At 32.3% G+C, this 24,440-nt stretch overlaps 1 protein-coding gene and 2 non-coding genes across 6 annotated transcripts in view; 2 read left to right on the plus strand and 1 right to left on the minus strand.

The window, feature by feature from the left end:
* The window catches only part of LOC111055912 (chromosome transmission fidelity protein 18 homolog), a 70,073-nt gene that overhangs the window by 14,027 nt on the left and 31,606 nt on the right, over positions 1 to 24,440 (minus strand). For all 4 annotated transcript variants that reach the window (XM_039442497.1, XM_039442505.1, XM_039442508.1 and 1 more), the window contains 4 exons: positions 21,097 to 21,246; positions 15,644 to 15,774; positions 15,126 to 15,283; positions 14,172 to 14,266 (listed from right to left, as the gene is read on the minus strand). In XM_039442497.1, the coding sequence (XP_039298431.1) occupies positions 14,172 to 14,266; positions 15,126 to 15,283; positions 15,644 to 15,774; positions 21,097 to 21,246 (534 nt within the window). The remainder of the gene's footprint in view (positions 1 to 14,171; positions 14,267 to 15,125; positions 15,284 to 15,643; positions 15,775 to 21,096; positions 21,247 to 24,440) is intronic.
* Positions 7,322 to 7,393, plus strand: Trnaq-uug. Its single transcript has one exon. It is a non-coding gene; the product is annotated as a tRNA-Gln (tRNA).
* Positions 8,973 to 9,046, plus strand: Trnat-agu. Its single transcript has one exon. It is a non-coding gene; the product is annotated as a tRNA-Thr (tRNA).

Consider the following 24,440-nt stretch of genomic DNA (forward strand, 5'->3'; position numbering starts at 1 on the left):
GGTAAGACATTTTTGAAAAAAAAAAACACTTTTGCTCTTATAACGTTTTAAAAATCGATGGGAAAAATCCATGTTGATTATGAGCTTATAGAGCATTAAATTCTTTTCAATTTGATGTATAATTTCACACTTTTACGAATTTCCCTACACCTTTTGCAGCAGCAGCTTTAGTGTTGAGTGTGGAATCTCAATTTTTGAAACAATAGACCAATTGACAAAGGAGTTTCGAGGAATGTTTTAAACAAATTTGTTGACTTTGCAGATTTGTTGAGACTAGTTCGGAGGAGAACATATCGAAAGTCCCCATTCCTAACTCATGTGCTAAGGGGATGAGGGTGGTTTAAAAGTTGCATTTCTCAGCGTTTTGCTTCCACGCTCATATCTTGAGAACAATGGGTTCAACCGTCATAACTAACTATTCAAAAATGAAGCTTGATAAATTCTCTACGCTTTTTGTTCAGTTGAATTTTGTAATATTCTCAACAGTTCCCGAGATATTAAAGGAATATTATAACAATGATCATTTGGCTTACATTACAGAAACGCCCTCAAAAGGAAATATGAAAAATCCAGCAAACTGTAGTGGAATTCACAAAAACAGCATTGTAATCATTAATCATTGGAAACCTGAATAAATGTTTATTCAAGGCAATTATGATTCATTCACTGTTTATGCACTGTATCTTATAGTAACAATCGATTAAGTGGAAAAGTGTTGACTATGTAAATCTGTATCCTAGATGTACTAAACAGAGATTTGTTATTCAATATTGAAATCAAATTTGATGCCAATTCATTCAATCACAAGTACAGTATATGTTGGATAGATTAACAGTTCTGAGACTTTTTCCAAACTTTCCACCTCAGTTACAATTCTATTACTTTAATTCATTAAGCAAAGAGTCTTCTAAACTCGACAAAATATTGCCTGAAATGGACGAGACCCAACGTCAATCATGTTCGTCATTCAGCATTTTGCTAGTAGTTAATCTCGTCAAAATTGAGGAAGAACTGTGTGAAAAGTCCTTTTAATTTATTATGAACTTTGAAAGGTTGCCGGAAAGTTTGTTGGGAAATGTCAAAAACGCCATCTGAGTACACAGACTTAACATCAAACTTCCAAATACTCAATTAGCTTATATTATAATATTGACAAGGTTACGTTTTAATTAATTGATTTTATCAGCGATTCTTCACTCTCCATCTTGGTCCATCTTCTCCTGTTAGCATCATCGTGATTATATTTGCTTTCTTACTAAACATCTTTCACTTCTCCTTGTACTTCTCTCAGTAATGTTCTTAACTTGTTTATTTTTGTTTCTCCTCCTACGATTGCTTTCGCCTTCTTCTTTTTCTTTATTATTACTAACTCCAATCATCTTTTATTTCTTGCTTTCTCATATATACTTTTTTCTTCTCCATCCTTCTTCCCCATCTTACTCAATCTTTCCATTTTTCTTTTCCTTTCATAACGCCCGAATCTTCTCTTCAGTATCTTTGTATTTTTTGTCTCAGTTCAGTACCCATCCTCTGGCAATTTGACAAGTTTGCCGATTACTTTGTCACTTCCCCGCCAACCTTCTTGTTCTACTTATTTCCATGTCACAGCCACCCTTTCTTCAATAATAACCTCATGTTTTAATGCTCTTAATTTCTGCTAGCATCAAATTCATTAGAGAGTCATTAATTCGTAGTTGGTGGAAGGCTTTCCATGTCCCATCCTATTTTGATAAGTTAAATATTGGTTTATTTCTTCCCAGTTCCTTCGCCTCTGTTGTTATGGCAGATCTCTTCCGATCTGGAGTTCGACATATTTTGGTGTGTCAAAAGTGGGCTTGATCTTTCGATCTTTCAACTTTATCAATTGGAAGATTATTAATTTATTACACAAATGTTAACTGATACATTCCAGTGTATGCATTAATATGAGTGTTACATTAAAATCTAGACTTACTTATACTTAAAAAGTTTGAAATGAAACTTAATCACAAATTAATGTGTTAATACTATATTTTCCGGCTTCTTTCAAAGCACAAGTGATTACAAAAGAATGAAACTGATTAACTTCTACCATGTCTAATTGCAATTATTTAGAAATAAATGATGATCACTGAAATGAAATAATCATTCTAATAATCTCATAAAAGTCAGATCACAAGACAAACAACGATAAGTATAAAAAATGCTCGAATATATTCTTAAATGATTTAATATATTGAAACTAGGTATTGAGCCATGAATGTTTCAACATAAACATAGGTAAGGTAACGTCTCACATATCTGGAAAACTCTTTCGAAATAGCGTTGCGATATTGCGATGAGAAAACACAAACATAGTAAATAAAAAAATCCATTGAGAGACACCATCTACATCAATTTAATTGGTACTTGTCTCCCACCAGTCACAACACACTGACCCCTTGCATAGCTATTCTCGCGGGATCTCGCAGTTTCCGTTGAAAATTTAAAACACTTTTTTTGTACCAGCATTTTTTAGCAAGTGTTAATGCGCGAGTGTCAAAATCCTGGTGAGTCCCAAAGCTACCGAGAGAGAATCTACCAACTGGGTGGGGGGCAAGGGACCAGAAAACTGCTGACAACTGTAAGCGGCGAGTTGACAAGCCACTCTGTGGCTGCCTAAACAAGGCACCAATACATTTTTCACTTGCGAGAACAAAGTGTAGTTTCTTCCCAAAAAAATGTTTGATACTATTAAATAGGTAGTTATTCTGAATCGTGAAATCTATTTCCAGAGAAATATTCAATAATTACTTTCACCAAAACCATGAATATTTTTCGTTTTGATAAGTGATTATGAAGAGCCGCTGCTTATGTAACATTCGTATATTTTCCATATTAGGGATTGCATTATTGAAAACTTTATTTCAAAAATACTTCATTATATTCTTCTGAATTAATAGCAGTAAAATGTATTCTTACTATTGAATTTTGTAAAACTTCAAAGTGAAAAAACACTCACATTCTTTGATGTGGCGACGTCCGTTTCGTGCTGGTATTGCACAAATTACTAAATTCAATAGTAAGAATAATAGTGTAAACAAGATGGATAACCAACAACAAATTTCTGCCGAAAGGACAAAACTCATCCATACCTACAGAACTACAAGGTGCAATACCTGCACGAAACGGACTTCGCCACATCAAAGAATGTGAGTGTTTTTTCACTTTAAAGTTTTACAAAATTCAATAGTAATAATAATAGTGAAAGCAAGATGGATAACCAACAACAACATGTATTCATTCAACAATAATTATTGTCTAATTCAGAAATAAGATTTCGGAAAACGTAAAAGTGAAGAGAGTTCTCAGTACTGAAAATAATTATAGTACAAATGAGTATTATTAGTTTCATTAACAGATCAGCAACTACAAGTTGCTCAATCGGTTACAGAACCGATCGTCGAAGGGAAGCCATTACTACTCGTTATTTGTTTTTGAAACACTTCATGATAATGAATTATACTGAATTATGTTGAATAAATTCTTCTTCAATAAAATATATTTTCTCATGAGAAAAAAACAGTTGAGTATCAATAGTGGAATGCATTGGCATTGCATCTGGGAACTCGTATAACTATCACGAGTTGAGTGGCAAGTCGATTGTATCATAGAGTGAAGATATTAAATATCTTTAAATTTTAAAGGTATTACCTAGATTATTGTGTATGTAGTGTTTATTATCTTGTAGTGAGTATGTAGTGATTATTTGTGTTAGTATGTAGTGATTGTATATGTGAAAAGGGAAGGAATTACTGATATTATATCAAAAGAGGTACAGGAAGAGTATTATAAAAGAGGATGAAGATACAGTACATACAGTAACACACTTCAACATACAATATCAAAACTTGGAAAAATTGAAAGAATGATATATGTATATAATAATATAATATGGAGTTATTTTCAATAAAAAGAAAATGGATATATTTTTATGGCTTATAGCCCTTACTAGGCCTATCCTATTCCCAAATTTTGATTGCATATTAGTTCAAAAGAGGTTATGATTCTTCAGCAGTTTTGATATAAATGTATGGAGTTGAAAGATAATAAGGAAAAATTATGTCATCATCATCATCATCATCTTCACTTCAGGGATTAGGTTTATTAATTAACCTGTTCTGGTACCCATCTCTTTCTTGGCCTCCCTACCTCTCTTTTTCCTGTAGGTCTATAGTTTTGGACTAGAACGGGCATTCTTCCAGGTGGCATTCTATACAAATGACTGCACCAGTTGCGTCTATTTTGAATAATTCTTTCATGCAGAGGAGCAACCAATAAAACCTATCTTATATCAGTATTTCTGATTCTATCAACTCTAGTGCAGCCAAATACACTCCTTAGAAACCTCATTTCTGCAGCTTGAATTCGACTGTCCATTCTACGTGTGTGAATCCAATTCTCACTTCCATATAGGAGAGTCGGAACTGCAATGGTATTATAGAACTTTATTCTGGTTTCTTGTCTTGTTTTATTTTTGAGGTTTCTATGTATAGTGCCACATATTTTTTTTTGAAACTTTGAAATTTTATTGTATACATCAATATCTGTATCATATGTTACTACCAAGATAGTCGAAAATTTTCACTTGTTCTATAAATTTTCCGTTCAATTCTATTTTGGTTCTGATTGGATATTTTCCTTTGAATGCCATTGATTTGGTTTTTATAACTGATATTTTCAAATTGTAATTTTCAGCAACTCTGTCCAACATAAAAACTGATTTTTGTAAGGAATCTTCATTTCTCTGAATTATCACTAAGTCATCCGCATACATAATTGAATTCACAAAACTTTGAATTTGGGTTGAGAGCTGAGTCCTGTATACCTGAGTCCACCAAAGTTTTCCATGTGCGTAACATGTCGTCAACATGGAAGAATTATTTAAAAAATAAAAAGGTTCTTTATTAAAAAAAGGTCACGAGATACGAGACAAAGAAATCGTGTGAGAAGTGTCGAGAGTTCCATAAAACAAGAAAGAAGTGAGTTGTGATTGTTTTTTTTTGGTTGGGGGTTTGAGTAGTTAAGACAGGAAATCTTTTCAGAACGTTCATTACGATAAGAAAAGAGTGGAGCAGGATAATAAATAAAATAACAGTAATAGCGTTGGTTGGTTGTTTGCTTGTTGAAGGGTGGAGGGGGGAAGGGGCTATTTGAGAATGCAGTGCTATGCTCCCCTCAAGGGGTTGGGGTCACCAAGGGGTGTGAGCGGGGACGAAGGGAGGTTGGCATTCATTCATTCACGAGGATTAATTACTATTTTCGCCAAGGTCCGATGAACTAAGTGAATAGGGGGCGGTCGACGGTTACGGTTTTGTAACTGCTGGTGAAAAGAATGGGAGTGAGCTAGTAACGCGCTATTTCATCATCATACTGTACTCAAAAGAGAAATAGATCTTGACGAGTCAAGCACTTATCTCCTCACTCATCCCTCTTCTATGCACACACATCAACATACATTCTCTCACTCTTATCAATTTATCCTCCCTACAGTCTAGTTCTTTAGTTTTCTTTATCTATTTTTCTTCCTACTTAGCACCACTACATCTTCTCCCTAATTCTTAAGCCTTCTATCCTCATCATTTTTCTTTCACCTTCTATCTTTTCCTCTCCTTTTCTAACTCCTGAAGAATTTAAAATTCCTCGCATCCTAATCTTCATCATCATCATCATCATCACCATCATCACTCATCCACCTATTCTTCCTTATTCATATTTTTTGTTCTTCCTTGCTCTGCTATATATCTCATCATATGCTTATTGATCTTCATATATTATAATGATCCTATAATTCTTCTGATTCTTGTAGTTCTCCTTGTTCTTCTTTCTCCTGTTCCACTTATTTTTCCATCTCAACTTTCTCCTATGCGTCCTGTTCTTCGTTCTCATCTCATCTTTTTCCTTTTCTACATCTTCTTCTCCTTCCAGTATTTTTGTTCTTTTATCAACCATTTTTTTTCTCTCCCGTTCCAAAAATGATATTTTTCTTCTAGACCTTCTTCCCCAAAACTAATGGTGTGTCATTCACTCCGGAAGAGAGGCCATTCCATTTACAACCACCAAAACATAATGAGAAGATGATGATGTAGAATGTGATGACATCTTCCTGATGTTTATACTGCCTGTGCTACCAATGAGAGGGTTCCAATGAGTGGGGTGCAATTATAGTCATTCTGCTTACGATATCTATTTTGCATTACGAGAATACCGTACTTGATTCAATTTTACTACTAAACCTGAGTTTCAAAATCATATACTCCTCTAAGTCCAAATTCCGTGATTAATATTTCATTCATACAATAAATTATTTTTGTTCTTACCAAATATTTATTTCATTCAATCTTCTTTCACCATATATTTTCTTGATGATGAATTGTATGGATTCTCTTATTTACAGTATGGTAATTGTAATAGGAAATATTTTCTAACAAATACATTAAATGTATATTATTTGTTTTGATTGAATTTCTTTGGATTGTACGTATAGTGAAAATGAAAGGGTTTTTATTTCAATATTGCAACTATTTTCCACGATGCATGAATACCATTGGACAATGTTTGTATTCGATTTGAAGTAAGAGAAAGCTTTATTGAGTAATTGTAACATTGCAACAGTGAAGTACTATTGTAAGTTTTCTTTTTTCAATAAGTAAATATATACTATTTGTTCAGATTGATATTTATTTGGACTGAGTGTGAATATAAAATGTCTTTTGATTATAATTTTGTAACTATTTTTTATGATGCATGAATACCATTGGATAATGATTATATATCATCACATAGAAAATTAATACAATTTGTCGATCCGACTAAATGAATATATTTCAAAACTGAATGTGTTTCAACAGTTATCAATACAATGTTCATTCATTATCTATAAAGTTACAATTGATTGAATGAAAAACAATATATTTTTGGAAAGTTAAAATAGCGACAAGTGATGAATTTACTGCCGCTTGATAATTGAATAGAAAAATACAGATATCTGATGTGATATTGTTGATTGTTATTCAACTTGATACAGTTGATATAAGGTACCTAAAATACTTTCTTAATACTGTATTATCATGTTCTAGAATTAACAACAAACAGGTAAATTGAGAAATTCACTGAGGAAAAAAATTCAACGTGAAAAAATAGGATTTGTTAGAAAGAAAAGAGAAAAGAAGAAGTGTTCAGAGAGAATAGAAGCAGATGACCCTGACCTACTGTAGCAGCTGCCATACTATCAATGATCAATGATCGACAAAGATCGAGAAAGCCATTCTGTCGTAGTCAGTTTTTGGCCTAAGGATCCATCGGTCCCATGGTGTAATGGTTAGCACTCTGGACTTTGAATCCAGCGATCCGAGTTCAAATCTCGGTGGGACCTAAATTTTTTTTAACAGTGGACTAGGTCAGTTTTGGGCATTTCTACTAAACCTTGTAAGCGTTGAAAAGTTTATTTCGAAAAATATTATTCAAGCTACAAAATTTATAATTTTTAGATCAATATGATAGTTTTTATAATATATTTTTGGTGTTATCAGGCTATTCAGTATGATGAGACATATAATCTATTGTTATTCTTTAATAGATTTTGTTATCTTTCGAGTTTATTTATGAATTATGTATAATAATGAATTAATTATGTAAAAAAGGCCCGTAATGGGATTGTCTGTGAGCCTTCATAATTACGGTATGTAAATAAAATAAATACAATTTTTATTCAAAGCTTATAGTATACTAGCTATAGCTTAAAATATCTTGAATGTTCAATATGTTGCAATATTTATTCATTCAGTAATTTAAAATTACAGTAAAATCGACTATAAATTCATCACAACTTTAAAATGTAAGAAATCGCAAATGAAAAGATTTTCTTATTGCATAATCCAAAATTTTTACATCAATTTGACATACTGGAATTTTGAAAACATTAGATGATACTTTGCAAGATTTCCCTAGAAGAGTTATAGAATTAATAACGATATTATCGAGTATCCTACCTATATTTGAAAGTCAAATAGTTTTTAAAATAAAGAATTAGTTACATCAATAATGAAATTGATTCAAATGGTATATTGTAAAAATTGAATTGTAATTTGCTAATAATTATTTAATAATAACAAGATTTAAATTCCATATATTGGAAAATATTACAACAGTGAATACAATAATTCTTCAAGTTCTGTTGTGCAATTGATAGTTTTATTCTTGTATTATAATAAAAAAATAAATTCGTATGGCTTTTGTTGGTGGGGAGTTCCCTTTCGGGAATGTTCCACCGCCTGAATATATAATTTAATCCGTCAATGGGCCTTACGACTGTCATACTTCAGCCGGGACCGACAGTTTAACGTGCCCATCTTGTATTATGTGATTGTATGTATGAATTTGTAAAAGAACAGATAAATATAAAATTTTCAACGCATTTTGAATGATATCAGCAATCTATATACTGTATAATATGTAAGTTATTCTAAAAATAACGAGAATTCGACTTGTGTTTAACTGATTTTTTTTAAAATTATTCCAATTCAAATACTAATAATAACTGGCTCCACTAATATATTTGGAGCTATTGACTCATATTTTTAATCTCAAAATCATTTATCCACTAAAAAAGAGAAATACTTAATTTTGGTGTGAAATTGTTGTTTTTGACTCAGTAGGCTTGAAAGTTAGTAACAATCAACCGAATATTAGGTTTTGCCAAAGCAAAATATCACACCCAAACAGGAATCATGCCCAGAACCGACTGATAATCAGAGAGAACTGTATTTTAATGCTGGTTTACGAGTCACCAAAGAAAACAATGAAATCACGTTGGTTGAATAAAGTCAATACAAACAAGTTAGACATATTAATCAATAAATAGATATATAAATGTAATGATAAGATCAGATCAGATTGGATAGACTGTGCCAAACGGAACTGACCAGACAAGAATGCGTTTCTGCATTTCAACCGGCGCCGTGGCTTAGTTGGTTAAAGCGCCTGTCTAGTAAACAGGAGATCGTGAGTTCGAATCTCGCCGGTGCCTAATTATTTTAATCGCCAAAACTGTGATTGCAATTCAACTCAGTCACGTAGGTTGAATAATAATAATTAAGACAAAAATCAAAATCACTTATAAATAAATAGCATTTGATACATTTTTGCAAATTTACAATATTTCTGAAGACAAAAATCAAAATCACTTATAAATAGCATTTGATACATTTTTGCAAATTTACAATTTCTGAATTCTTTTTTGTAGTTTGGAATATTTAGTGCTAATTTATTTTTTTCTAATTGAAGAGAAAACTAAACTGATAACCGGTACGTTTGTACTTTCACTGAATTTTCTGTCATGATGAAACCGTTATATATGCAATGTACGCTTGTATTATATACATAGGGACGCATACAAGTTTGTGTTTCTTGAATGGTTCCAAATTTTCTTAAATAACTCAATATTATTCGTTAAAAGTGGTAATTGAGTGGTATATTTCTAATTAATTTATTAATTCAAACCATCTAAATTCAAAATTTATAGTTTTAATGTTCATTTTGGACTAAAATTTCATAAAAATTGTACACGTGAAATTCTAACCTTATCTTGGACTTTGTCACTTATAAATTTGGAAGAAAAATAGCACAAGGACTACCTACCTTATTATTTTATCTTTCAATGTTATTAAATTAGTGTCATTTGCATTGTAAATAAATAAAAATACAACATAATACATTAGTGATACTTTATAGTGGGAGATTGACTAGACTAGTATGCATTTTCAATCAAAAACACACACTTTTAAATACTGTACGGTAATTAATTTATTTTTAAAGGGATATTTTACATTTTTGATTGAAATAACTATGCAGTATCCTTTTTTAAAAAACGACCAGTTTCGGCTGATAATTCCATTCCCAAGTCGTATGAAAATAAATTATTCTAAGTAATTGCATAATATAATAATTACTGCACCGTAATTATTGTTTCAGTATAATCTTCTTGTTTGTAATTATGAAAATTTATCCTATTATATTAAGCGAGCAAATTCTGTATATCTGAACATATTTTTATATTTAGTTATTTATATTGGTTATTTATGTTCAACGGATCTCGAAAACGTCTCTAACGATTTTCACGAAATTTGGAGCATAGTAGGTTTATGATATAAAAATCGATTGCACTAGGTTAAATAAAAATAACGAGCGAAGCTCGGTGCCCCGAAATTAATTATAATCAGTTCAAAACTCAATTTTTGTGAACTTCAAAATGATACTTTTTAGAACAGTATATGTAGCTTATATAAATTCCAAAAAATCGGGGGAGGAACAGTTTTGGTTTCTGCCTGTTGTTCCTCCCTCAATCATCTCAATGAATTGCTTATAATTGAATCAATGAATGAATATGATTTATTATGCTCGAGTATCAAATCTGTATTTCAAACTGATCTACTATGAAAATAAAGAAAAAACTCCATAAATCTCAAATCATATACCTGACTTGTCTTATATTCCAGAGCTGGAGTCTGGATGTAATCTTGAAAAATAATTATACATCGTAATCAAAATATTGATCTACTGAAAGAGATAATTCAATCTCATAAAATAATCACCATTGGTCTTGTTAAGCATGCCCAGTCAAAAATACGAATTTGTGTCATAAAGAAGAGCTGAGAATGTAAATATATTGAAATTGAAATTTGTATCTAGTAAAATAATTTCAAGTAAAAGGTTAATTTATAAAGGAACCAGATCAATTTTTCATTATTCACAAAGTAAACAGATCAAAGTATCAACCAGACCTTATAGGAGGTGAGATCGGACTGAATGTATTGAATGAAAATACCTGAAACATCATTCGAATTTGATAAGCAATATGCTTAACTTTCATATTCCCAAATTTCTATGCAAAACTTTTGCGTTGGGTGGTTCAATATTCAATGTGATTGATGATAATAACAAATGAGTCTCCTTTGTAAGAAATGAATCAATGTTGTTATCAAACGAACCAGCGAGAATATTATTATAATTTTATCGAAGATGTCATTGAGAATCTGATTTTTTTGTAAATTTTCCAATTGAAAAATCAACTATATTGAGAAAAAATAAACTAACGATAATAAAGTACTAATCTAAACCCCAATGCAAAGCCTGAAGTCATCCCTGCAAATTTAGAAGACTCGGCTTTATTTAATACTCCATCTGAATTACTCCATTCACTCAAGTTCGAGCAATTTTGTAAAAATTACGGGTAATGGCTCCACCATTCATTCAATCTTTATTTTTATTTTGCAATGATCGTAAAAAAACTAATCAAATCTACTCACATCGACAACCTTTGTCGTAAACCGCATGTAAATTGACTAAATATCACAACCTCAATGGCTGTCATTAGTTTTTCAAGAGTCTTTTAATAGCGTACATAAAGATTCTGAAAAATCAATAGACTTGAATTGACCAAATATCTACTCAAGAGAGACCATGAATAAATGAACTGAGAAGAACAATGGGGAATTTAGGGCGGATACAGAGCCAAGGGGAAATAAAGTAATTGATTCTGCTAATGGTAAAGGCATGGGAAAGGGAAGAATAATGGTGGAAGTTAGAGGAGGAGGATGGGGATCTATAGAATAAGTAGAAGAAAGACGAGGAGGAAGAGAAAAAGCACCAAGAGTAGTTTTGCTCGTAAAACGCTAAGCGAAAACAAAGCAAAGGCCGCGAATCGAATAGGAGAGGCTGGGCCACTGCAACAAAGAAAGCCGTGATTTATGGTCGCAGGATGTGTTAAACAGGGGAAGAGAATGAGAGGAGACAAAGGGAGAAAAAATACGAATAGGAAAGATGGAGATAAATGCAAGTTCCAACTTGGCAGCGTATGGAAGACAGTCGTGTCCACTTTCAAATGATACCATTGATAATGTATTGATTGTAATCTAGTGTAAGTTATCAAAATAATATCTTTTTTAGTTACAATATTCATCATATTCATCTATAATAAAATTACAAATCTTTTACAATGATCGGGAGAGGACAACAGACTAAGCCCAAAGCTATCTCTCTCCCGATTCAAGAACAATAACAATTTGTGAGAGAAGGGGTCATGTTTTCACTTTCATAGATATTAGTCTAATTTCCACTTTTGAGTTTAAAATATCAAATATGAGTTTTAAATATTGACTTTAACATTAAAATATACTAGAAAGCATTATTACAAGTGAAATCAAAGCAGAAATAAATAGAAAATGATAAGGTATAAGGGAATAAAGATAGAGCAAAACTCTGTAGGAAGGAGAGATGTCTTTAGAAATAATGTTAACGGAGATACGAGACATTTGCGAATGATGAAAAAGTGAGTAGAGAGCTTTGAGAAAATAACGGAAAGATCACAGTAAAAATGCAATAAGAAGCGAACGAAGACAAAAAAGAGTAATAAAGATGAAAGGAAACTAAGAAAAAAGAGTAATAAAGATGAAAGGAAACTAAGAAGAAATTATAGAGGAGAGGATGAAAGACATGGAAAGTGGGAAGAAATTGAGAAGATAAAAATGGAGTTATGAACAGAATAGAGTTATAAAGAGAAAATAGAGGAAATGAAGGATGGAGAAGGAGAAAAGAGGAAAGACTTTAATTGTAAAGCCACTTGTAGGAAGTGACTTGAAGGAAGGGAGAGAGAAGTCCTGAAGGGCGTTCAATGAGCCAAAAAGGGCAACGCTTTTAATAAGCCATCAAGTGATATCTGCTTTCTGTAAATGCACGGTAACGACCGAAGCCAGTTCCGATCAGTGGCAAGCCAACAAAGCATCGCCCTTCGCCCTTTGCCCTTATCCTTTTGTCACCCTCCCTTCACGCTATTGTCGAGTCATCTTACAAAACTGGTGACTAGTGATTCAACGCTATCAGTGGTGTTTACACCAGTTACACAACTCAAACACGGCCGGGATTTGATCAAGAATAGAACAAACACAATCTCTTATTGTAAAAGTATGCAAGGCAAAACAGTAAAACAAATAAAACTTGAAAAAATGAGTTCGAACATCCTACTGCAAGATTACTGGAAGGAGGGGGTGGAAGATCCACCTAAGGGTCAGTGTGATATATATGTAGATGAAATAAAGCAGGCCGATTGTTGTCCAACTTGTTCGACTACTAGTGGGACTACTAGTAGGATCGTTTTCACCACTCAAGTTCCGACTTGTTATCCAACTTTAGCTTAATTGGATGAAAAACAAAGGCTATTCGAATGTCGGACCTTCGTGTTGGGCCTCTAGATAATCAACTCGACCGACTGAATTTCCAACATCCGACCAAATTTACAACAACCCATTCACGGTCTGATATCGAATCCAACATTGGATGTTGGAAAACAAATCGGACAGAGAATGGATTGCTCAAGTTACTGGACTCCATACTTCTCAAGTTGAAAGGGAGACTGCTTGAATTCAGCACCACACTGAAATTTATAACCTTCAAAATAACTTTTTCGGTGGTTAGGATCCCACAAAGAACATCCATTTCATCTGCAATCATCATCTCTATCACTACCAACAGGCAATCATTACAAGCCTACCATACAAGGGTGAACTCATATGGGCAAAATCATCAATTTGGTTGTAATTGACAAATTTGTGGTTCCAGTAGTTCGGGGTCCACCTTATACTGTAGGTCCACTCATTCACCCCAAGCCCAGGGATTATGTGGGCATCATAAAAAAAAACATTTTTTCAACGACATCTTCTAGAGGTTTTTCAAAGCCTCTAAGAACACTCTATGGATTAACACATTATTTGAATTTTCAAAAACATTTTGAAGTGAAAATGCACTTGGGTAGTGACGTATTTAACTTACTATGAGTTTCTACTATAACTTACTTAGAGTAAGTTTCCACAGTCTGATGATGACCCACACCAGGTCGAAACGATCGTCACTACCAATAGTAAGTGCATTTTCACTTCATAAGTGTTTTTAAAAATTCAAGTTCCATTTCATTAGTAAAAAGTATGGATATGCAACATTATTTGAAAGTTTTAATAAACCAAATAATGCAAATATTTTATCGTTTACTATGAACTATTCTACATGAAGCACAGTTAAAGCTAAGCTCTATTATTTACCAAAAAGTAATCTACCAAACCTAACATTGAGATGATATAATTTCAATTATCATGAATACTCACAGTTTCAGGTTTTTTCATGGCTTTGGGAGTCAACCTCTGCAAATGATTGGGAACTGATACTTCAGCATTCCTCTTCTCAGGTTGTTTTTGAACAGCTGGAAAATGTTCAATTTCAAAATTGAATAAATTCCTCTTATCATACATTTTAAAAGAAAACTAGAAGATACTATAAATATATGGTACTGTTGGAGAATGTTGAGTTTCAAAATTGAGTTTATTCCTCTAATTTATTATACTCCAGGAGAAACCAGAAACATTTACAATGAATATGTTAGGCTATCATTGGAAATAAAAATGAACGCCTTAAAACTTATTACAGTAATTTGTGATTCTATTGAGCAACGGAAGCAAGTTCAACAAGTGACAGAGAAATTGCTGTTTATTTTTCATTGATTAAATGATTTGTTAAGCTCAATACAATTTTTCCAAAAGATTAAAATATAAAAACTAATTTGACATTACTAGTACAGATAGAAGAATGTGAGCAGACAGCTTCTTCATTATGCATTACTGAATACAAACAAAATTATTTATTAATAAAAGCACCCTTTTATTTAAAACATTTAAACTTTATGTATTTATATTGTTTTTATTAATTTTAATAAAGTAGCCCAGTGAAGTGATTTCAAATCAAATCAAGTTTTATTCAATGATATCACTTACATGACAAATTCCATTATACCAATGATATTACAGATCATTGAATACAATACTGTTTGCTTAAGAAAAATCTTGTCTGCAAACATGAGTGAAATGCTTATCTATAAACTTAAATGAAAATACTATAATAAAATATAGATTTATATTAATATAGATAAGATTTTATAAAATTATTTATGTATTTTATCGAACACATTACTATATTGGATAGTAAACCAAGCGCTAGCCCAAAACTTATTCTCTTTCCAAACTAGCAATATTAAAGAATAAATTCATTTGTTCGGAGATACAAACCTGCAGCTTTTTTCTCGGTCGGTTTACCCTGACCACAAGAAATGTCCAAACGTCGCATTCTCTCCAGGTTGATTTCCCTCTGCACTTGCTGCTTGAGGCCGTATCCCATAGTACGCAACGGCTTCCAACCAGGGAACTTGGCAACATCTTCAATGTTTCTTTGGAAAAAAAATCAATAACAATATTGTTAACATTACATTCAATATTGTTCGTTTTTGAATAATTGAATCTTAATTAATTGATACTCATATTCCATTGAAAATGGAAAAACTTACGCCCTGCTGAAATAATTTCTTTGGAATAAGATATCACATATCGATACCACTTCAAGAAAACTAAATCAAATCTGATTATTCCTTGATTTCAAAGGCATTGTCACTCACTTATTTGTGAATAACTATTTTCAAAGTGTATTTTTTAACAGTTTACATCGAATCTTAATAAATGACTACCGGTATAGTTGATAGAAAATATAAATTGATAGATTATTTAATAGGGAATATAAATAGATTACTCACGGATCAAGATTGAAAGCATAGTTGCCATCTGGCGTCCTCTCCTGAGTGTAGCTGAGATTGTAATCAATCATGGCATTCACCACTTTGTACAATTCACTTTTCTCTTTGTGACTGTACAGTGTAAAACTCACCTGAAAAAGAAGTGATTGAATCTCATTGAAGTCTTGTTGCATAGCGGTTCGTATTTTCTTATTTACAAATTTATTTTTTGATTTGAACCCTCGGCCAGGCAGTTCTAATAGACTGGTTTCAACACCCAGACCACTAGAGCAGCCTGACCGGCGAATCTATTTGGGACGAAAATTCATGAACCAGCATATATGAGTTTTCTATCAAAACTAATTGTGTAATCATTATGGCGTTCTGTTCTATGTGGATGAATTGAATATTTATGAAGCAAGCATTCTAGAAATAATGATTGGGCAAATCAGTTCTCTATGAGAGCTGGCACGACCTGAACATTGGGCTACCGGAAAGGGCAGGTGAGCCATTTGGAAAATGTTAATTACAGTATTGTCACATTCACATTAAATGGAAGTGCACTGTTTTTTAATAGTAATCTTCTTATAGTATTTACTAAAACATATATTATTATTATAACTTTTACAAGGAATTGCTCCAAAGTAGCTGCACAGCTTGTAGACATTGTATGTCTATAACATAATTTTTAACGACATTCGAGAAATCAATTTCCAATAAATTAGAAATTGTTGGATCTTGAACACATAGATTGAAGATTTTTAAACAATCTTTCAAGTAATTGACATAATAATCCATGGAGCACCCAAGCTCCCAGTTCTCCTTCGAACAAGCCAATTGTCCAAAAAGTTCAGCATGTTCTTCGAATAGAATTATTAGAATCTTTGATGCTGAGATCAATGATGAGTATTTTTTTCACCTTATACTCATGTAATATAAGTCATGCTACAATGTAAACTGACAATTTCATTTATTAAAATAATTAATAGTTCCTATGATAATAGTGTAATGGGGTATTTAAATTTGGAATTTATTGGGGTTATATTATGTATGGTATTGTGATGGTATTATAAGGTTGTGAGAACAACCCTAGACATTATGGTAACAATTTATAATAGGGGAATCGCTTGGCTTGCGAGAGGTTAAATTGATCTAACTCTATAACTCATGAGAAAGGAACTATATTTTAAAATAATAAACAAAACAGTTATATTTTGGAGAACTAAGTAATCGATTTAATCAAATTGTAACTCAAAATGAACTGGAAACTTAAATAAAAATAATATTGAGAAAACTTTTTAAACAAACGATAGAATAATTACAGGATTTGCCTTCAATAAAAAAGATGAATAATATATAATAATAAATTGATAATATTAGCTCACTGAACTCACTGAACCAGGAAAATGGTGACTCGGAAAAGAAGGGTAGAGCCGGGCCCGATTATCTGCTGTAGATAGCTCCAGGTCCCGTCCTCGTAACCGACTGACTAGAGCCTCTCATTTTTCCATAATTTTACTTGTCATGAATTTTCACCGTCGTCAACAATTTATCTATTCATTGTGAAAATTCATGACAAATAATAAAAATTATGTAGTTCTATTACATCCCCGGGTCCCCCTAAACTTCGACCCGAAGTTATCGAAAAAACGGCATCTCTCTAAGTTAATTTTTACACATTTCAATAATATTTCAAAAATTAAAGTCAAAATTACCGCAAGCTAAAATTATTATTATTATTCACAATATTATTCTAATTGGATATTTATATGTAACATAACTTTCAATGAATACCTTAAATCTATGTGAGTGCCAATTCATAAGCTAAATGCAAGTGATATAAATTACATTATAGTGAACTAATTCATAAAAATCAAACTTAGCCTAACACATCAATCAACTTCAAATCAACAATTCAATACATTCATATCTGAATAAGAATTGAATGGAAAAAATTTCAATTATATTGATGAATAAAATTAAACCTACAAAATCTACGAAAGTAATAAAATTGAATCATAATGCAAAAATTAAACATCAAGTCCGAATAGTATTCGAGTAAGCAAAATAATATTGTGGACCTTGAAAATAAGAATAATAATAATAATTGAAATAGTTTATCTTCTAATCTGGGAAATATTTGAATCGATAGCATAAAAGAGTAAATGGATACAATAATAGTGAATAAGTAATTATTATTTGCATAGTTTCCTATATCCTAACCCATTATTTTAATGATTTCATTACATACTACTTTACTAAAACACAATATATTCTTAAAGCTCCTGTGGGTAGTCCACAATTGGAGTACGTTTCGGGACTCTCAGTTGATTTGCTTTCTTCTTAATATAATTTTGAAGACATAAATACAAGAATATAACAGTTATCAGTGTTTGCCAGACAATAATAATATAAATGATCAGTTTATTGTTCACCCCTAACAAATCAAAGTTATTTGGCATTTCAACATGATGGAAAATGTCTTCTGAGAATGAGTTGTGCTCTTCAAATTTTGAAAAATTCAAGTGCCAATTTTCATTTAAGATTTCCGAAAGGTTTAAGTACTGAGGCAGAGTCTCATGTTTAAAAATTGGGATGCTCAATTTAGATAAATTTGTCCACATGTGAGGAATTAAGTTATTAATAGCTGGAGAAGGATGGGAACGGGAGTCGCAAGGATAAAGAGTGCTTATCAGTACGTCGCCGTTGTCGTCTTGAAGTTCGCAGTTGCAAGGGATGTGGAGTGATAGGGTTCCTGGACTGTTGCTTGGGACCTCAGTTGTTGAGTTTTTACAGCGAATTGTCGTCTTTTTGCCGGTGTTGTGGAATAGGAAGGTGTCTTCTCGTAGGCGAGTGATTAGGGTTTGATTGTCAGTTGCTTTACAATCAAATTTGCAGACTTCTCGTAGCTCCGATACGTCTGCTTCTGATGTTAGAAGGTGGAGACAAGTGGCTTGGGTGGCGGAGTTCGACATCTTTTTCCTCGGAATCAAGCAGAGGCCTTTCTGCTTGAACTGGCAATCGTCTTCTTCGTCATCTGACAGGATTTGCAGTTTATTTTCTTCTCTAAGTATCAGGTGATGTTGGGAGGTCAAACGGCAGGTATGACCATTCCAATGAAGCGGGATAGATTGCAGGTGGAATAATGAAATAGTTGAATTTTTCTTCTTTATTGGTATTTTGAGGGTAACCAATAGTTCGTTGTCGGATTTTCTGCAGGATGTTAGTTTCAAGTTTCGAATTTTATCGTTGTCTTTTGTTGATATGGTGAAGTTTCTCTTGTTTATTTTCTTTTCGAGTTCTTGAAGTCGATTGTTTAGGTCTTCTTTTGAAATGACGTGATGAGAAAGTTGTTGATTGTAGCATCTCATGTCGATTTCATTGTAGTTGTTAGATAGAGTCATCATATACATGAAAATAGTAGTCCTCAGTTGTGTTTTCAGTACATCGGTTGTAGTATTCCCTTTCTGAAACTTATTCTGTTGGGTGAATGATTCTTGCCAAAGAATAAGGTCATGCTTCATGTTGTTCAATACTTTCTTCACGTTCTCTGCCATGCCGTTCATCTTGCGTGTGTTGTCTATCAATTCGACATGTTCAGCGTGAACGAAGTCTTGAAGATTACTGAGATGAGAAGTGATGTCGGTTTCGGTTTTCGTCGGTAGCTACTCCGCAACACCAGTTTAGGACCGCCCCGATCGTATCGATAGAGCGTTCGCGGCGTGGTAGTCGATTTTCGCTCTCAGCTGGAGTGTTGTCGTCATCGCTGCCAATGTAAATGCCGTCTTGTAGTTGTAGAAGTTGCAGCTCCGTTCGATGAATCTGATCAAATACTGCACACTCCGATGAGGAAGGGAAAGGACATGAGTCAATTTTTAAAGGAGTACTCAGAAGGTTCCTCATAACAAATAAAGGATTTGACCTAGGAATACTGAATGTTATTGGAACTGTGGACTCGTAAAATACTACATTGTGAATTTCTTTAAATAGAGCTCCGTGAAAAAGAGAAATTTCTTGAGACAATACCGTACAACATATTTCTACAATTGCTAAGGAACAAAGTATTATGGTATTCATTTCAAAAATATTATATCAGTTAGTACTCTATATTAATCTATCAATGAACATTCGTATAGATATCAATTTTATAAACAATAATTACTAGTAAAATCCCCAAAAACCCTACAAATAGATTATGTAAATGGTCAAATTAATAGCTATTTCTTATATTCCAATCGTAATCACTTACTGGAATTGATTATTTCATTAACATCAATACAGATAATATTGTTATTAAAATATAAGTTTTCACATAAATAATCTTATAAATAATAAATTATTATATCAAGAATCATCCGTTTCTGAAAAAGAGAAACATTTTATTACATACGAGTCAAGAAAATAATATTCAAGCATAAATCGTATTTGATGATTTTCAAATAGCATTCATTCATAAACAAAAACGTGAGAACAATTCACATCTTTTAATAATGAATCATCGTTAGAATGTCTAGTAAAATTGTCTATCAGAGCTCAATTATATTTCATTGTTTCATCGAAGTAGAAATCCAATCAATTAATTGATTGATTGAAAACTGCATACTATTGTGATTTGAGAATCATCTCGATATTTAGTCGTGAGAAAATGGATTTGATCGCTTCACAAGTCAATACTGATCTCGCAAACAAAATTCTCTAAAAATTCAGTTGTAAGCATGATATTGTTTTTCAATGATTTGGAAATAAATAAATTACATGAATGTTTCATCTCGATTTCTTCTCATCAATTGTCTTTTAAATTACCCGGCGCCTCCACCATGTAATGGGGTATTTAAATTTGGAATTTATTGGGGTTATATTATGTATGGTATTGTGATGGTATTATAAGGTTGTGAGAACAACCCTAGACATTATGGTAACAATTTATAATAGGGGAATCGCTTGGCTTGCGAGAGGTTAAATTGATCTAACTCTATAACTCATGAGAAAGGAACTATATTTTAAAATAATAACAAAACAGTTATATTTTGGAGAACTAAGTAATCGATTTAATCAAATTGTAACTCAAAATGAAACTGGAAACTTAAATAAAAATAATATTGAGAAAACTTTTTAAACAAACGATAGAATAATTACAGGATTTGCCTTCAATAAAAAAAAGATGAATAATATATAATAATGAAATTGATAATATTAGCTCACTGAACTCACTGAACCAGGAAAATGGTGTTTCGGAAAAGAAGGGTAGAGCCGGGCCCGATTATCTGCTGTAGATAGCTCCAGGTCCCGTCCTCGTAACCGACTGACTAGAGCCTCTCATTTTTCCATAATTTTACTTGTCATGAATTTTCACCGTCGTCAACAATTTATCTATTCATTGTGAAAATTCATGACAAATAATAAAAATTATGTAGTTCTATTACAATAGATATACATAGGCCTATATTATGAATATTTTCATGACAAGTACTCACCGGTCTTAGATTGGGTATTATGATTTCAAGCAGAAGTGAAACGACATCAAGCAGTAGAGTTTGTTTGCGCATGAAGGGCCGTGTCAGTGGCGACATGCCTCTCAGCATTTCTTCAAGTAGGCCATTCGTTTTTGTTAATCTGGTTGTCATCTGTAACAAAACAGCATTAATTTAAAAGTATCATATCAATTACATGTACACAGAATTATCAATACTCCAGCGCTAGTTAGTTGAAAATTCAATAACAATAGTTGAAAAGTAAACAGGTTTCTCTGAAAATAGAACTAGGATTACTTTGTCACATACGAGTGGAAAGAGTTGCGAGGCACTACATTTTACTACAGATTTACCAATTTTTAATTCTTTGGTATTTCAATGCAGGTAAAAAATAATATAGTTTAGATAACCTCAAAGTTGCAAAAACGAGATTGATTACAAGTTACAAGAGGTAACTTGTTAATCTACTCAACACTATACACTACTGTAATTATTAGGATAATCGGTTATATTTTTTGGTTCAGAATGAGTACGAGCAGCTAATTAAACTATGAGAGCAAAAAACCAGATAGATATGCAAATACGTGGAGCAATAAATTTACAACATTATTTATAAACTTTATTCACAAAACTCTATTAGATAGAAATGTTCTCTCAATAATTTTGTATTTTTTCTATAATTTTGTGTTTCAAAAACACTGTATTTTATAGATAATACATATATATATATATTACAAAAAAAGAACGGCATGAATTGAGAACTGTATGCATGAATCATGAATACAGTATCACTTGTGAGTACACTAATATTGTAATAGAATGTAATTCATTCCAGATAGATCACATAGTACGTTTAAGAGCAATAAATTTTAACCATAGTTTGAAAATTTACCTTTATAATATCAGCATCACTTGAGGGTACAATAATATTGTATTAGAATGTAATTGATTCCAGATAGATCACATAGTACGAGCAATAAATTTTAAACATGGTTTCAAAATTTATTTCTATAATGTCAGTATCACTTGTGGGTACAATAATATTGTATTAGAATGTAATTCATTCCAGATAGATCATATAGTAAGAGCAATAAATTTTAACCATGGTTTCAAAATTTACCTTAATAATATCAGTATCACTTGTGAGTACAATAATATTGTATTAGAATGTAATTCATTCAGGTAGATTGCAAAGTACAAGCAATAAATTTCAACCATGGTTTCAAAATTCACTTCTATAATATCAGTGGCAAATCTCCCCCTATATCCTCTTCTTTCATTTAGAAATTTGCAACAGCTGTGTTGAATTGTTGATGAGGCGAGTTGATGAACTCTTTCGACGCGAGCTTACTTATGAATGAGTCGCCACTCAGCTCTCTGTCGCTGGCTCATTCATTTCGCGTGTACCTGTTTTCTGACTTCTTTACTGCACTAGTTCATCTGGCCTAACAATGTCAGTTAAGTAGGTGCACACATTTTAAATCAAAGCAGTTTACAAGCATCAAGTAGTTACAATTCTTTAGTCAGCTTTCTCACAATGCATGCTGAAATTAGGAGGGAGGGAAATGTGAGGTGGGAGTGTGGGTAGGAGGAAGAGGGGGGGCGAGCTAATGAGCCTCTGAATTATGCATTAGCTCAAACTCAAGCATTGGAAGCGATGAAGAAAACTCATTAGGGTATGTTTATTCACTCCCCTCTTGCAGAGCCCCTTCTTCCACTTCAGTCTTATATCTATTTTGTATTTTTTTGTGTATCATTATCATCATTAACAACAACGTCATCATCTCATCTCGAGAAAGGCAGGATCCGTCTACTTAAACGTTTCTTTTGTTTTGCGTTTTATCCTTTCACTTTGTAATTACTTCTGTTGTTATTATGCATGATAACGGCTATTCTAAATTCATGGACCAGTTAATGAGGTCTTGCAGCTTATTGCTGTCGAGTTTTCTCTTATATCATTCCAATAGAAAAATAGAATATTATTCTAATACGTGTAGTAAAAATAATAAATTTCAATGAATATTCTAACAGAAATAAGATTGTAAATTCAAGTAGGACCTAGGTACTACTATTGAATTTTCTTAGTTGATTTGATTAAAATATTTATAGCATTTCAATTGTGATATTGTATTAACAAAAAAAAATATTCTAATACGTGTAATAAAAATAATAAATTTCAATGGAATATTCTAACAGAAATAAGATTGTAAATTCAAGTAGGACCTACGTACTACTATTGAATTTTCTTAGTTGATTTGATTAAAATATATATAGCACTTCAATTGTGCTATTGTATTTTTATTAACACCTTTCCCAATTCAGAACAGATACATTTCTCTTTCTCAAATAAGACTTATTTTGGAAAAAATGCATTATTCAATTCTATTATGAATTGATATCATGAATTTTATTGATCAATTGTAGATTTATTAATTGGGATTTAAAATATATTTTTTAAACTCACTTTGATAAGTTACGAACTAAGTAGCCTATAGTTTTTAGAGCTTGAATATACAGGTTCTGTCAATGAGTTTAACAAAACTGAAAGATCTACGATAGAACAACAAAAAATGGCAAGAAGAGATAAGAAAAATCTCGAGGACTAGTTTCACCAAAAAACACATTCCACATAAAGATTTATTGATATTCCAAGATAAGTGTTTTTCGGTCTGAAGAGACCACATATTCCCTATATCCATATACTGTATCTATTTAATGCACATTTCTATTCCCACATATCAGTAAAAGAGTACGTTACCGGTACTGTGAATATATTATTCCCATGAGTTGAAATGGAACTATTCCCACTTAGTCCGGCCGAGCAAATACGAATAGACCCATTAGAAGTCTAGGAAACAATATTTTCTCTGTATCGAACTTGTACAACGTACACTGATACTAATACACATGTGGTCTAATAAGAAGATCCCTAATTTTTCGGTGCGGGGCGGGCGAAAGTTGAAGTAAGCCAAATGTGCATGCCTGATTGCTAATCTATAATATAATAAAGGAAAGAATCGGCTTATACATGTAGGGGACAGGAAATTCACGAATGACGCATCATCTCGTCTGAAGTATTGAACCGAATAACTTGACATTTTGCATATAGATTCTTAATTTACCTAGGATGGTTATAGACCTATTTTCAATTCTTCAAGATTTCATTAAGTCAAGTTTTCAGTTTGTAAAGTTTTTATTTGGACCCTTGCGGAGCACGGGTTACCTGCTAGTATAAAATAACGGCTTGTAAGCTGGTAGACTCAAATAGTTGGCAACAATTCACTCTCTGAATATCTAAGAAATATGGAGAATGGAACTTTTAAAATCATATTAAACGTTTCTTAGCA

Source organism: Nilaparvata lugens, chromosome 1 (assembly GCF_014356525.2).
Source record: "Nilaparvata lugens isolate BPH chromosome 1, ASM1435652v1, whole genome shotgun sequence".
NCBI classification, from domain to species: Eukaryota; Metazoa; Arthropoda; class Insecta; order Hemiptera; family Delphacidae; genus Nilaparvata; species Nilaparvata lugens.